Raw genomic sequence first — 16,991 nt, 5'->3', positions numbered from 1 at the left:
CCCAAAGTTATACAGCTAATAAGGATTCTAAACCCTAAACTCTTAACAATGCTATTTCCATATTACTGGTGTAAATGCATATATATCATTATAATTACATATGCATGGTGTCATGTTCTGCTTCCCTTGTCTTCACTATATCAAAACATACTCCCTATGGACTTAAAAATTATAAATTTTAAAGGCTATGTAATAGCATATTAACTGAATATACAGGTATTTCTTCTGAATTTTCAAAACATCAAATGAACATAATGTGACTGATTTATATTAAGGAGACCTCTCTTGGCTATAACTAGGTAATGACAAGGGGGAATAAACACCAAATGAATGAGTAAGAAGAAAGTACAATATATCTTCTTATATTTGGGGTGAAGAAAAGGTATAAAAAATTCTGTGCTAATAATGGCGATGGTGGAACAACAAAAGAAAGACTATTTACACTGGAGTTGGAATAATAAAATAAATTAACTTAGTGTTTAATTAGGTACTTAAAGTTACCTAAATATCTCAACATTTAAATTCTTCCTGTAAAAGCCTGCCAATCTGAATCTTTTCTTTTTCCTAATTGAAGTAATTATTTTTACAACAATTTTTGATATAGTAAGGTTTTTTTTTTAAGAATGCAACTATTATACTATAGGACATACCCAAACATTTAAAAAACACAAGTCCCTATTGAGAACTGAGTTCTTAAAATATTACGAAGTACTTTATGTGAAGAGAAGGCAGCAGTATCAGTAAGCTTGACTGTTGACTATGTCAGCAGAAGCTAGCACTTACTTGTCAGGCCATCTTTTAGATAATGTAACTACTTAGAAATGAGATATAATTCATTAAAAATGTATATACACAGATCAAAAAATATGTTTTAATAATATAGTGATTCAGATTTAGTGACAGAATAAAAATTCAACTGCTATAATGATTACCTCAAAAGATTAAAAAAAAAAAAAAAAACCCCACCATAACCAACATAAAGACTGTGGCAGAGTTATGATGTCAGAATTACACTTCTTGATAGGTAAAACTATTCAGTCAAGAAAAATACAATAAAATGTCAGCAGTGGATACAGTGTTGAGGCAGAAGTAAGAATAAACTTTTTAGTGCCTTCTTCGTTTGTGAACTATGTAAGAGCCAGGTAACTTCCTCAATAGACATTACTTAATAAACTGGAGCACTGAGCTCTAAATAAAGCTAATGAACTAGACCAATATTTAATAAGCCAGAACACTGTAAAAGAGCAACAACTAGTGGACAGTTCTCAATGTGTATCTTCTACCAGCCAACAGGTGATTATACTAGTCCCCTCCACTTTCCAAACCATGTTCTATCCGAATCACTGTTTCAGTGTTCTAAGAAAAAGAAACAAATCAAATAACAAAATTAATTATTTCAAAAGTTTGGTAGGAGAAAAGGATCTAGTATTTGATCATTAGTTAAGAGTTTGTAAAAGGTATACATTTCACGTAAAAAAAAAAATTGGGGTTGCAACTTATCAACCAGTACGTACTATTCTGAAGTACTGGTAACCAGATTCATGACAATAAAGAGATGTCTAACAAGAAAACTTCCTGAGTACCAACCCCATCAGTAATACATTGTCTTTGCACTTCATTAGCACTTACCATGCGTTATAATGTCGCGGATTGACTCTGATAGCATTTCGAAAACAAGCTAATGCTTTGTCTAATTCTTCAGTTAATACAAACTCATGCCCTAATAGAGTATAGGCATAAGCATAATTTGGATCAACCTGGATAGCTCTCTGGAAGAATTTAATTGCAATATCATGTTCCCGTTGCAAACTGAAACAGTTTCCGGCAGCACACCAGGCCTTAAAAAAAGATGGAAACAAAAACCAAATATATAATTAAAATTTTGTTTCAATTTTTCTAACAAAACCAAATTTAAGACTAAAATCAAGACTTAGACCTCACTGAGAACAGAAAAACAAAAACTGAAGTTATCTTTTTTTAAAAATTCATTTGAGAGAGAGAAAGGGAGCGTGAGCACATGAGAACATGAGGAAGGGGCAGAGGGAGAGGGAATCTGGAGCAGACTTAGCACTGAGCCTGGAGCCTAGAGGGGGAGCCCCGAGATCAGGACCTGAGCTGAAACCAAGAGTTAGACGTTCAACTGACTGCGCCACTCAGGCACCCCCTAAAGTTTTAATAGATACAGTTGATCTTCATTGTTCATGATTTCATATTGGTGAATTTGTCTACTCGTAAAAATTTATAGGATTTGTAAAACCAAACTCTACACTTGGGAGTGCTTTAGTGGTCACCCAACATATGGGTTGTCCACCAGGCACACTCTCAGTTGAGGTCAAGAAAGGCGATTCTATAACTCCTTCATGTCTCATATAGAGCTGACCAGAGTATAGAGTGTAGGGGGCAGTGCAGGGCAGGGGAGGGCAAGACGCTCTGGCTCTGCGGCCAGCTGGACAGAGACTGAACCCTAAATCTGGCACCTGTCATAGGGTGGCCTCAGGCAAATCACCTTAACACTTCTGAACTTTGTGTTCTCTTTTATATACAATAAAGATAGTAAAATCTACCAGAATGTGTTGCTTTTTAGGATTTAAGATTATAATCTGTGAGAGGGGTGTGTGTGTGTGTGTGTGTGTGTGTGTGTGTGTGTGTGTGTATGTGTCTATTTCCCCCAGGAGCAATGATCCAGTCTTTGTTAATTCAGTGTTTACAGAAACTACTGATCATAACTACTAAGAACAGTGAGAATTAACTATTTTTAATTTAATTCTAAGATTAGATATGTTATAAAGGTACCACTAACTATTCTTGAGATGCAATGAAATATAATTCTTATAGGACTGGAGCATATAAATAAATGAATTGTGCCTATATCTTACAATGACAATAAAAAAAACACTATTTTATTTTAATTCAAAATTAGCACTTTTTCCAATTTACATTTATTTCTGGTTAATGAACACTAATGCTGCTGACAACAGCAATTTTTTTTTTGAAGATTTCTTTATTTCAGTGAGAGAGAGACAGTGCGTGCATGCAAGCACACACAGTGGGTAGAGGCAGAAGGCGAGGGGAGAGAAACCCAGGTGGACTCTGCACTGAGTGCAGAGCCTGACGCAGGGCTCGATCTCATGACCTTGGGATCAAACCTGAGCTGAAACCAAGAGTTGGATGCCGAACCGACCACACCACCCAGATGCCCCAAGAGCAGTTTTAATATAGCCAAATCTTGATTAACCTTGAATTTATTTTAATATATGCTTATGAATCTGTACCACATCTTCTAGGAGTTTCTCTTCTCTGAGTCCCTCTCTGCCTGTACAGAAGGGTGCAAAAGTAAGTGTGGATGATGCTAAATGGTGTTTAAATTATCTGCTTCATTCCCACTTGGCTGGGGTGATTGGAAGACAACTGCGTAAGGGAAGTGTTTCAGTTATCATACCTCTGGTGAATTTTTATCCATGTCGGTTAAGTCTTTTGAAAGAACTGAAAGAGCAACATCCTTTTGAAGATGCCAAAGTGTTGTAGAGTAGATCTCCATGCCTTCAACTCTGTAATTCTCAATCCTTCTAACCTCTGAGAATATTCTTTCGGCCTGAAATAAAAAAAAAACTAGTTAATGGGAAAATCAGTTGACACAATTTACATATATACAGGGGGAGCACTGGGCACTATTCTCATAGGAACTAAATGCTGCTTTGCTTTATAGTGTTTATGTGAATTAGTAACAACACAGGGTCGCAATGAACAATGTTCCACAATAGGTCAAATACTGATGTAATCATATTCACACTTAACCTAGGTATACATAACTCATGATAAGTACATTAACTGTGAAAAGAAAACCTACATTTCCACCAAAATGACAGAGGAGAAATCTATACAAAGTTATAATTCATAAAGGACAAGTCAATTATTTTATTCTCAAAAAACACATTTTCAAGTTTTAATAATGGCTTTACAGAATAACACTCTCAGGAAAAGTGAGAGAATAATGATTTCTGTAACATAAAACTACTTGTACCCTGACTTTTATTAAGAGGTTGAGTTAAAAACTTTAGAGGAAGTAAGGTTCAGTTGGCCACCAATGCTATGGCATGTTGAGCACTGAGCATACCCACCAATGTCATACCTGCAGGGGGACTGCAGCTCCAGGCTAGTGATTCCCTTTTCCTCTGCAGCACTAAACTGACTTTAGGGTCCCTCTTCAGCTACTTTTTTCCTCCCCACACTCACAGCTCCCAGAACAGTTTCTCTCACCTTGAAGTTTGAGGCTTTGTGTTATATGAAACCAATTAGTAGTTCCCTAGTTTATCATTCAAAAGTTCAGAATTCTAAAAGTCAAGTTTAGTTTAGAAAAAAAAAAATATTGTGACTGTTCTTAATGAAATGAAGATGGCAGAAAATACAGAAACAGCATTTATAAAACCAGGAACTCCCAAGAAATGGCCATATACTATCTAGGATTAGCTTAATGATTTGTAACTTCCCTGAAATCCCTTAAAAGTTACAGGTAAGTTTTTCCAATAGGCATTGGTTATAAGAAGACAGACCTAACTACAAGGCAAATATAGGTTTTGGAAATCTTTTGGTTTCTAATTATTCAGGATCTATTGTTTCCTCTGAAAAGTGATTGTGGATAGACAAAAAGAAAAAAAAACTCATGAAATTAAGCTGAAACAAAGGCTTCTGTTTAGTTAAATATCTGGGACGCTGCTCTATAATTAGAGGTAAATAATAAAAATTATGTATTTTAAAGTACTAGTGAAATAATAAATTAGAAATAATTTTCAAAGGAGCTTGCCAAACACAGCTTTTGCCTATGTATCAGTAAAGGCTCATTATCCAAATATGGAACTTCTAGCAATGAATAAGGCTGATCTGTCTACAGCAGCTTTTTTTTTTTTTTTAAAGATCTATTTATTTATGTGACAGAGAGAGACACAGCGAGAGAGGGAACACAAGCAGGGAGAGTGGGAGGGGGAAAGCAAGCTTCTCGCCTAGCAGGGAGCCCGATGCGGGGCTTGATCCCAGGACCCCGGGATCACAACCTGAGCCAAAGGCAGCCGCTTAACGACTGAGCAACCCCAATACTTCTTTACCATACAATAATACATGAATTGGTATCTTCTTTATCTATTCTCTACCTAGAGGAACACTTCACCCCCAGATCTTTGCATGGCTCATGAAGGAGTCACCTCTTTTCTCTGAGCACACTTTAGTAAATAGCACCATATATCACTGTCCTGTAATCCCCTTATCATGCTTCATTTTTTCCTTCCTATGACCTATTGCATTCTGTCCTTATACATGTATTGGCTTACAATCTCTCTTACTAGAATGCAAGCTCTATAAAGGCAAGCAATTATCTGTCTAGCTCTATTAAAGAGTCTAGAAGAGAATCTAAGACATAACATGCACTGAATAAATGAGGAGCTGAAAGTAAATAGGGAAAAAAAACAACTTTGTTATAAACCTCATAATTTATTTTAGAGAAATTTTATAATATATAGATTTCTTGAACTTTTAAATAATTTTTTTAAGTTTATGGCCGGGGAGAGAAAATGCTCAGAAGGTAAACTGGGTAGGAAATTTAAATTGGAAATTAGAATTTTCTTTGGCTTTGTGTTAATAATCGTCTCCCTTTCTGGTATAAACAGATAACTTAAGCAACAAATGTAATTAAAATTAAAAGGATAAAAGGTTTGAGAAGGACATTATGTCCTCCATTATATACAGTTTTCTTCATAGCATTTTTGAAGTTTATAAAACATACTAAATGCCAAAAATTCATCCCAGTGGAAACTCGCATATAGTAGAAAAAATATAATAAACACCTATTACATGGTAATATATATTTTCAGATCCAAATGAGTAGGGTACAAATATTTCACATAGGAATATATGGATGTTGGAGCCTGGATGGCTCAGTGGGTTAAGCATCCAACTCTTGATTTTGGCTCAGGTCATGATCTCAGGGCCTTTTTTTTTTTTAAAGATTTTATTCATTTATTTGACAGAAAGACAGTGAAAGAGGGAACACAAGCAGGGGCAGTAGAGAAGGAGAAGCAGGCTTTCCACCAAGCAGAGAGCCTGATGTGGGGCTCGATCCTAGGACCTCAGAATCGTGACCCAGAACCGACGGCATCTGGTTCTGAGATAATGACTGAGCCACCCAGGAGCCCCATGTTCTCAGGGTCTTTTTTATTTTTTTTTTTTAAAGAAAGTTATTTATTTATTTAACAGAAAGAGCACAAGTAGGCAGAACAGCAGGCAGAGGGAGAGGGAGAAGCAGGCTCTTCGCTGAGCAGGGAGCCTGATGTCAGACTTTATCCCAGGACCCTGGGATCATGACCTGAGCTGAAGGCAGTCGCCTGACTGAGCCACCTAGGTATCCCTGATCTCAGGGTCTTGAGATTGAGCCCTGTGTAGAGCTCCATGCTTAGCACAGAGTCTGCTTTGGATTCTCTCTCTCCCTCTCCTTCTGTCCCCACCCCCCAACCACTACACCTGAGCTTTCTTGTTATAAAATAAATAAAATCTTAAAAAAAAAAAAAAAACAATATAGGTATTGGATTCTCTACAAATCTATCTCAAGCAATCTTCTCAAATTTAAATTACTCAACCCTTAACACAAGAAAAAAAATGATCTATTTATATATTAAAATGCTCAGAAAATAAATATAAAGGCATTACATAATAAATATTGACCTTTTGGTTTTTGTTTGTTTGTTTTTTTAATTTCAAGCAGCTGCAAATCCAGTGTGGAGCCCAACGTGGGACTTGAACTCATGACCCTGAGATCAAGACCTGAGCGGAGATCAAGAGACGGATGCTTAACTGATGAAGCTTCTCAGGTGCCCCTAAATATTGACCTTTAAGATCTAGCTGTCTCAATCACAGGCATTTTAATTAAATTTAAATTATCTCTAAAAAAGCATGTATAACAGTTTTCTATACTTACTTGCATGTACTCTGAAAGTTCAAAATAGGCCCTTCCGATTTGGCACAGTACCCAGCCAGTATTGTAGTGGTGAGAAGGTAGGTGACTCAAGATATTTATAGCTTCTTTGCAGTTGTATGAACACAAAGCTAAATAGCCTTTCCCCATTTCACGAAGAAGGCTCATCAAACCTTCTAGGAGAAAACAATATAGTAAACAAAGGAGAAAAACACAATAAAACAGTTTGGTTTTCTAGAAAGGCTAATTACAAAATAATCAAAAATTCCAACATTTATCTAGAAAAAAATGGAAGGTACTTTAATGAACATTAAAAAACTTGCTTAAAATAAGTAAATAAAATAAAACACAAAGAAGATATTAAGCATTTAAAACAGACCTGCTGCTGCTTTCTGTAGATTAAATGCCTGGATCTGAGGTGTGATTGTGGAGATTTTCCCTTCTGAAATGATGGAAGAGTCCAATTTTGTAATTTCCAGGCTATCATTTATGTTAGGTTGAGTTATTCCTCCTTTATTAGTTTTACTTTTAGTTTTTCTGTTTGGGATTTTAGGTGGAAACTTCATTTTTAACTTTTTGCTATTCTCCTGTAAAAAGGAGGAAAATTCCACACTTGTTAAACTCATATATTTTAAGACCTCCCAATCCTTTCTCAAGTATTAGTCACAAAATAAATATTAAAAAAAAAAAATAAAATTGGTCTAAATTTTTCTCAGAAAAAAATGTATAATAACAAAAATTTTCAAAGTCATTTAATTTTAAATGCAACAATCCTGAAAATAAATTGTATTAATGAATTAGTGTGTAAGGTGTATCAGTATTGTTTGCTGCTCTTTTCTGAAAGTACATAACTTTATTATTTAAAAATAAGAAAATAAAAAAAAATAAAAAAAAATAAAAATAAAAATAAGAAAATAAATGGATGCAATATTACCTAATTGAGAGCATTATAACTAGTATAAGTTATAAAATTGTTGAATTGTTCATGTCAAAGTTAAAAATTAACCATAATATTTGTCAAGGAGCCAAGAAAATTTACCAAGGGCATAATGAGGTCCTCCAATTGTACAAAGAAGTGTGCAAAGAATACACCGGAAATTTCCATTTATCCTTCCCCTAATTTTCCTAGGGAGAATATCTGACATAACCACAGGCCACCATCAAATCCAGGAGACTGGAATTGGTTCAATACTATCAACTAAATGATATATCTTATTTGGATTTCATCAGTTTTTACAGATACTTTTTTTGATGTGATAGTTCTATGAAATTTAATCACATGCATGATTTGTGTAATCAACCACCACAATAAGGATACAGGACTGTCTGACCACGACACAAAAAAATTCCTTTGTGCTATGCTCTAGTAGTTGTAGCTTCCCCTCCAAGTTCTAACGCCTAATAGCCACTGATCTGTTTCACATCACAATAATTTTGTCTTTTGAACAATGTTTTATAATATTTATTAAAGAACCAAGAAAATTTATAAATGTTATAGAAAGCTTTATAAAAAAAATTAGAAAAATTTAAATAGTTTCTGAATTTACTTATTATAGATGGAGAGGGAAGCATTAAGTAAATGTGACATATGGAAATCTTTAAATTACCTTGGTTGTAGAGCTGTCACTAGTAAAAAGTCGTGAACTTCTTCGAGGCAGTGCGTTTGGGGGAGATGTGATAGTGGGGCTCAATACCTGAGGTGTTGTACTAAAAAAATGATAAAAGCAGACATCAAAAAATAAAAAACAAAAAAAACCACAAAGAAACAAAATCCAGCTTATGACCATTACCTTTTGTTTCAATTGAGATACATTAAAAAAAAAAACCACATTCATCATGTTTGTACTCTAAAGTTGATGAGTTTGGTTGGTCCTCTATCATCTCTCTATGAAAACTCAGAATTTAAAAGCTATCTGTGTTATCATAAAATAATAAAGATTACAGCACAGAGCTTCATACCATCTGAAATTGCTAATTTGAACTTAAAACAACCCACATAAAAACTGTGGATCAAAAAGTGATAAACACATCTATAAACTAATTCTCTCTAGCCCTCATTTGCAACCATAGCAAGTTAGAGAAAAAAAGATAGTGGGACATGGATAGCCTAAATGTCGGATATTTGCCAGCAAATAAATACCATTAGAACAATTATTTCTTTATAAATTCAAACAACCACATCAAGGTTTATTCTGTTTAAAGCCAAAGGAATCTAATGATTGCCTAGGTACTTTTTTTTTTTTTTTTAACTTTAATAGGCAAACCCTGAGACATTTTCAGGGTTCCATTTTTAGAAAGTAAGCCAACTTAAAAATCACAAGTTACCTGAGAGAGGGTAAGTCTATGGACTAAATGGTTTACAGTTTATGTGAAAGCCCACTAGTTACCTGAATTTGAGTCTAAGGCTTCTGAGAACAAAAGAGACACTGACCAGTGAGTACAGAAAGCCCAGGCTGCTCTTACCTTTTCAAAAGACAGAATCTCAGTGTAGGGATTAGAGCAAGTGAGGTCACTTAGACTGATGAATCAATTTTATTTTATGATACATTTTTAAAGACGCATTTGTAATTTTTCTATTTTTTTAAAAGATTTATTTTAGGGACGCCTGGGTGGCTCAGTTGGTTAAGCAGCTGCCTTCGGCTCAGGTCATGATCCCAGCGTCCTGGGATCGAGTCCCACATCGGGCTCCTTGCTCGTCAGGGAACCTGCTTCTCCCTCTGCCTCTGCCTGCCATTCTGTCTGCCTGTGCTCGCTCTCTCTCCTCTCTCTCTCTGACAAATAAATAAAATCTTTAAAAAAAAAAAAAAAAGATTTATTTTAGAGACAGAGGGCAGAGGGAGGGGCAGAGGGAGAGACCGTCTTAAGCAAACTCTTTATTGAGTGCAGAGCCCTATTATACAGAGTGTGATCTCATAACCCTGAGATCATGACCTGAACTGAAACTAAGAGTCAGATGCTTAACTGCACCACCCAGGTGATTCGATACATTTTTTTAAAAATTAGGATTTTATTCTTATTATTTTAAATTAAAAAAAAAAAAGATTTTATTTATTTGTCAGAGAGAGAGAAAGAGCAGAGAGAAAGAGAGCACAAGCCGGGGGAGTGGCAGGCTGAGGGAGAGGCAGGCTCCCCGCCAAGTAAGGAGTCTGATGCAGAACTCGACCCCAGGACCCTGGGATCATGACCTGAGTTGAAGGTAGATGCTTATCTGACTGAGCCACCCAGGTGTTCCCCTAGGATTTCTTTTTTTAGAGGAGATTAGGGTCACAGCAAAATTGAGGGGAAGGTACGGAGAGATGTGCCATATAAACCTGCCCCCTCCCCCGCAGCATCCCCCCTTATCAACATGCCCTATGTTACAGGTGATGAGCCTACACTGATATATTATAAAGTCTACAGTTTATGACAGAGTTCACTGTTGCGTTTTATTCATTCTATAGGTATGTGTGAATATATATAATGACATATATCCATCGTGGTGTCACACAGAATATTTTTATGGCCCTAATCCTCTGTGCTCTGCCTACTTATCCCTCCCCGTCCAACCCCTGGCAACTACTGACCTTTTATATTGTTTCCATAGTTTTGCCTTTTCCAGAAGCTGATTCATTTTTAAGTACAATATCCTTTATTTGAATGATGTAATTTATGTTATAAATGTGAATTATATGTTGTCAATAATGTTTCCTCATTATGGAAAACAGTTTGTCTGAGAAGTGGGAGGGAATAATTTCATCTACAGAACAGTTTATAGGGAGGACAAGCCTAAGAAAAATGTTAAGACTTCTTAAAAGCCACAAAAAGTTGCATAAGTATAACATCAATCTTGTGGGGGTAGAAGCAAAAATAATAGTAAGATAATTTGGGGGCTAGGAGGATGAAGAAGACAAAGTCCTCCTATATCATAATTTTCATTATGGTTCTGTTAGCTCCAAAAGCCAATCTGACAAAAGAAAAAAATGTCCAAAGTCTGACAGGCATCAGGAAAATGAATCAGGTTACTGAGTGAGTTTGAAACACTGGTCGTAGTACATGAAATGTACTAATTTCTTTATAACTTACATCTGTTTAACTAGGAACTTGAGAATGAAAGGAATGCGCTCTAGAATCAGACTGCTGAAGTCTGAAATCAGTTCTATCACTTATTACCTATGTGATTATGTGCCAATTATATTAAACAGTTAAAAAAAAAAAAAGTTTTGCAGGGGCACCTGGGTGGTTCAGTCAGTTGAGTGTCTGCCTTGGGCTCAGGTGGTGATCTCAGGGTCCTGGGATCAAGCCCTGAGGCCACTCCCTGCTCAGCAGGAAGTCTGCTTATGCCTCTCCCTCTGCCCCCTGCTCATACTTGTTCTCTCTCTCAATCTCAAATAAATAAAAAAACCTTTAAAAAAAATAAAAAAAATTTTGTACATAATATTTTATGGTTTCATAATAAAATATGAATGCTAATTATAAAGAAGATGCTTTGGAAAGAATATAAAAATGATTTTTAGAGGTTAATACATGTAGAGAAAATAATGACATACAAAATTTTGGGGGGAAATTTAGCTAAGAGAACTACGCTATTCTAATCATCTCTAAAAAACAACTTTCTTTAAAAAAAGAACAGACTTCCACTGCCAATGGTAAATGGAGTAAAATGGACCAGATTTACTATCCCATCTTTAACAACCAATAACACTAAAAAAAGAAAGAAAGAAAGAAAGAAAGAAAGAAAGAAACAAACAAACAATGCTTTTCAGATATCAGACAAAAAGCACATATGCCTGAAGAGAACTCTGAGGACCCAGTGCAGGGAAGGGGAATATAAGTCAGTGGACTTCCTGTGTTGAGAAAATGTTGAGACTTCCAGGAAGTGAAGGCAGCTGGAATAGGAAGGTCAGAGTACTACTAGAAAGGGGAGCTACAAAGAGGGAGAGCTTCAAAGATCTGCTGGAAGTTTTCCTAGAATCTGCAGTTGAAACTGAGTAGTGCAACCGTTTAAGCATGTTATAAAAAAAACCTCATCTGGTCTTTGTCCTGAATTCTTGAGAAGCAGCTTCAAAATGCTCAGAATTTCTCTCTCTCTCTTTTAAAAGATTTTATTTACTTATATGACAGAAAAAGAGAGAGCGAGAGAGGGAACATATGCAGGGGGAGTGGGAGAGGGAGAAGGCGGCTCCCTACAGAGCAGGGAGCCTGACTCGGGGCTCCATCCCAGGACCCTGGGACCATGACCTGAGCCGAAGGCAGATGCTTAACGGCAGATGCTTAACGACTGAGCCACCCAGGCGCCCCAATGCTCAGAATTTCTCAAGTGATATGAGTGTCTTTGTTCTTCAAGGTGGGACTGAGACCACACCTGAGTTATGCTAATGAAAGGACTTGTGGTGGGGCCCCAGACAGTTTCAGGATACTGGGCTAGCCTTGCCAGAAAGACCAACCAGTGACTAGAAGGCTGAAGCTTTGAGTTGGCTGTTAACAGCCTGACCTTCTCCAGGAAGGGGAGGGTGGCTGGAGAATGAGTTAAATCACATGAACAATGACACAAGCTATTAGGCCTATGTAATATAACTCCAGTAAAAACTTTCACTACCAAAACTCAGTGGTGCTTCCCGGTTGGTGAACACACTGATGCACTGTTGAGGTGACACGTCCTACCTAAGGGAAAAGACACAGAAGCTCTGTGTTCAGGACCCTCCCAGACCTCATCCTATGGGGTCTTGGGTCCTGGTCTGGTCCTGACTGGTAATACCTTATAACAAAACTTTAAGTACAGAACTTACTAGATTCTATGAATTGTTCTAGCATATTAAACCTCAGGAAGTAGCAAGAACCCTCAAATTTGTAGGTAGTTGGTCAGAAATGAATGTGGCCCAGGGAAACCCTGAAATTGTAGCTGCCAAGTCAACAAGATTTATTAAGTCTTGCTGGGACTATCATCTTAGCCTGCAGAGTCTATGCTGTGTCTGGGTAATTAGTATCAGAACTTACTATAGTATTACAGTGAGGAAAACTACCTGAATCTAGAGAAAAAAATACTGGAAAGGAGCTGGCAGAACAATTCTTGGGGCTCACCCTAGACTGGGAATAGCTCAGAATGAAGAAACCTCATACTCAACAGGTCACTGGGTACTCAAAGGACACTGCCTCAATAGTGGGGCAAAATTAGTCTAGACTAAAGGCCACTCTTGTCCTACCCACAAAACTTAAAAATCAAGACCTAAAAGGAATAAAGTCTTAACAAGTAACTGCCTCCCAGAATAAAACAGAAATACTTAGAAGAAGATAAAATAGTCCAGCACTCAACAATGTAAAATTTCTAATAAGTGCCATAAAAAAACAACAACAGCAGAACTAGGCATATAGAGAAGCAGGAAAATACAACCTATAGTGAAAAGAAAAAAAAATTAATAAAAAACAGACCCAGAAATAACACAGTAAGACAGCAGACAAAATCACTAAAAATCATTAAAAAAATAATTATAGATATATTCCACACGCTCAAAAATGTAGAAGAAAGAATGAGCATATTAAAGGAGAGAACCAAATCAAACTTCTGGAGATGAAAAATAGAACATCTGAGATTAAAAGTGTATCTATATCCTGGCTGGGGTTAATAACAGATTAGACACTGCAGAAGAAAAGATTAATGAACTTGAAGACATAACGGTAAACACTACCCAAAATGAAACAGAGGAAAAAGACTGGAAACAAAAATGAACACAGTACTGAGCTGTAAGGGGCAACTTCACAGTCTAATAAACACATACTCAGTGTCCCAGGAGGGGAGAGGGGACATGATTTGAAAAAATACTTGAAGAAATAATGGACAAAAATTAGCTAAATTTAATAAAAACTACGAAATTACAGATCCAAGAAGCTTAATCAATTTGAAGGTCAAGAAAGAGGAAAATTACATGATAGCATATCATGATCAAATGACTTAAGATCAGAGATAAAAAGAAAATTGTAAAACCATCAGAAAAGAAATACATTACATACAGAGGAACAAAAAATAATAAGACACACTTCTTGTCAGAAACAAAACAAGCTAGAAGACAGTAGAACAACATCTTTAAAGAAAAAAACCATGAACAAGAATTCTTTTTTTTTTTTAAAGAGATTTTATTTATTTATTTAACAGACAGAGATCACAAGTAGGCAGAGAGGCAGGCAGAGAGAGAGGAGGAAGCAGGCTCCCCGCTGAGCAGAGAGCCCGATGTGGGGCTCGATCCCAGGACTCTGAGATCGTGACCTGAGCTGAAGGCAGAGGCTTTAACCCACTGAGCCACCCAGGCGCCCCCATGAACAAGAATTCTATATCTAGTGAAAATATCTTTCAAAAACAAAAACAAAGGTGAAATAAAAATCTCTTTCAGACATACAATAGCTGAAAAAATTCATTACCAGCAGACTTGGACTATAAGAAATTTTAAGTCTTTCAAGATGAAGGAAAAGGATACCAAATTGAAATGTGAACCTATAGAAAGAAATAAAAAGCACCAGAAATAGTAAATACGTGGGTAAATACAAAACAGATTTTTCTTATTTTAAAAAATCTCCCTAGAAGATAACCAACTATTTAAGGGAAAAACTATAACAATGTAAATGGGGTTTACACACATGTAGGAGTAAAATCTCTGGCCACAATAGCATAAAGATGGGGAGAGGGGCATAAAGCACACTGTTATAAGGTTTTATACTATATATGATGTGGTACAACATTATTTGAAGATAGACTTTGGTAAGTTAAAATATATACTATAAACACTAAAACGGCCTCTAAAAAGACAAAACAGAGTAACTATTAATGAGGCAGTGTTAGGTTGAACTGTGTTTCCCCCCAAAATATGCTGAAGCCCTACCAGTACCTGTAAATGTGACTTGTTTGAATTCAGACTCTTCGTCGATGTAATCAAGTTAAGAAGAGGTCATTAGGGTGAGTTCTAATTCAGTATGACTGTAAGAGGGAAATTTGGATATAGAGACACACAGGGAGGATGGCCGTGTGAAGACAGAGGCACATTACTGAGTTATGCTCTCATCCACTAAAGATGCCTGGGACTACCAAAAGCTGGAAAAGACAAGGAAGGATCTTCCCTTGGAGGCTTCAGAGGGAGTATGGTCCTGTCAACACCCTGACTTTGGGTTGTAGCTTCTACAACTGTGAATGAATACACTTCTGTTGTTTTAAGCCATCTAGTTTGCAAGAACTTTGTTACAGCAATTGTAGGAAACTAAGATAGGCAATAAAGGAGAGAAAATGGAATAAAAAATACAAAAAAAACCATAAAATCATCAATAATAGATGTTTATTAAAGTTAGTATAATTGTTTAGCTTAAGTGAAATATATAATTCCGTAAATTATGTTTATATATTCTTTAGGATTAGCATTTACTCAGCCTATATAACATTGTTCTGCAGGAGGCCTCAGGCTCCTTCTCATAACTGAGCCTCAGGCAATCCCTGTCATGTGTCTGTGAGCTGGCACTCATGAGACTTGCCATCCTGGCATTTCAGAAATAGAGGCCTTTTACATAGTTAAGGTTTATGTACATGTGTATCTATTTTAAAACTTCTGATACATATATCATTCTTCTAAAATATTAGCTATGGTTTGTTTTTGAATACTTCAACAGAAAAGAGAAACCCTATTTAACACCATTTCTGTGTGGCAGTGGATTCATTATTTAAAGATTAACCAGAAGATTAATTTTATGATCTGTATATAGAAGTGCAAAATGGGGGAAGGGGAGAATGAAACCTATCTGTATTTGACCAATGAAGGTCATGTAATAAGAAAATTATTTTGGAGAAGTGTTCAGAATATCTAGTTTAAACAAATTCATGAGGGAATCAGAGTAAAATAAAAAGACATTTTGGTTACTTTTGTCTTGATTTGTATTAAAATACTCAACTAAAAATTACACTAGTCTTCTCAGTAAGTTTGAAATGCCTTTTTTTTTCCCCCAAGATTTTATATTTAAGTAATCTCTACACCGAGTGTGGGACTCAAAATTACAACCCCAAGATCAAGAGTCGCATGCTCTACTGACTGAGCCAGCCAGACACCCCTAGAAATTTCTAATTTGACATATTTAAAATTTATAATAGTCATTCTAGAATTCTTGAGAGAGTAAAAACCTGCCTAAAGTGAATAAAATCATGTTTTATAGCAAGAAAAGCCAACAATATCAAATAATGACATCATAATAAATACCTTGTTTGCGGGCCAGAACTTTGTGTTTGTGCAACAAGAATTGGGGTTACCTCTCGACTATTTCCACTCTGGGAGAAGACAGACTTTGTTCCAGTTTGGCCGATTCTGGCAACAGACTGTAAAACACGAAAAGTCTAAGGTTTGTGAATTATAAATTGCACTGAAAATGGTAAAAGACACCATGATGCTCCCATCTACATTTTCTCAATGCAAGATTTCATAACACATACTTGTTATCTGTAAACACAAATTATTGTCATTATTAATGTTAATTAATATGTTAGGATCAACATCAAACTATTTCATCCTTTTAACTTCAGTATTTTTTAAGATTTCATTTATTTATTTGAGAGAGAGAGAGTGAGAGAGAGCACAAGCTAGAGAAGTGGCAGAGGGAGAGGGTGAGGGAGGAGCAGAGTCCCCGCTGAGCAGGGACTATCCCAGGACCCTGGGCTTATGACCTGAACTGAAGACATATACTTAACCGACTAAGCAACCCAGGTGTCCGCTTAACTTCAGTACTTTTATCTTTATACTAGCCTTCCATTTTTTAATTTAGTTTTTAAGGAAAGGCTCAAACTTCCTAAAAATTCCTAAAAAGACAGTTATTACACATTTTCCAGGTGGGGCTAAGTGTTACAAGAATTTTAAGAGCTACTACTCTTTAGATTTATAATCTAACTCAGATTTATGATCTAATATAAAAATAATAGTAAGTAAGATTTAACATCCCTTCTTTGACACTTAAAAGATATTCTATAGTAGTTTAGAGGAATACATTTTTAAAAACTACCCGATTATTTTCCATATTCCAAGCATTCTGCTCTTAG

The 16,991-nt window shown here is 36.1% G+C and overlaps 1 protein-coding gene across 9 annotated transcripts in view; it reads right to left on the bottom strand.

Annotated features, from left to right (window-relative positions):
* CDC27 (cell division cycle 27) overlaps nucleotides 1–16,991 on the bottom strand; it is a 74,127-nt gene that overhangs the window by 21,390 nt on the left and 35,746 nt on the right. For 4 of the 9 annotated variants that reach the window (XM_047707116.1, XM_047707114.1, XM_047707115.1 and 1 more), the window contains exons 9-14: nucleotides 16,162–16,295; nucleotides 8,566–8,665; nucleotides 7,338–7,545; nucleotides 6,962–7,134; nucleotides 3,440–3,592; nucleotides 1,630–1,838 (exon numbers count right to left, since the gene is read on the bottom strand). In XM_047707116.1, coding sequence (XP_047563072.1) covers nucleotides 1,630–1,838; nucleotides 3,440–3,592; nucleotides 6,962–7,134; nucleotides 7,338–7,545; nucleotides 8,566–8,665; nucleotides 16,162–16,295 — 977 coding nt within the window. The remainder of the gene's footprint in view (nucleotides 1–1,629; nucleotides 1,839–3,439; nucleotides 3,593–6,961; nucleotides 7,135–7,337; nucleotides 7,546–8,565; nucleotides 8,666–16,161; nucleotides 16,296–16,991) is intronic. The other 5 variants (XM_047707118.1, XM_047707113.1, XM_047707117.1 and 2 more) reach the window with 3 other exon arrangements.

The sequence above is a fragment of the Lutra lutra genome, chromosome 16 (assembly GCF_902655055.1).
Source record: "Lutra lutra chromosome 16, mLutLut1.2, whole genome shotgun sequence".
NCBI lineage: Eukaryota > Metazoa > Chordata > Mammalia > Carnivora > Mustelidae > Lutra > Lutra lutra.
The sequence above is the reverse complement of the archived record's forward strand: the minus strand, read 5'-3'. Positions and strand labels throughout refer to the sequence as shown.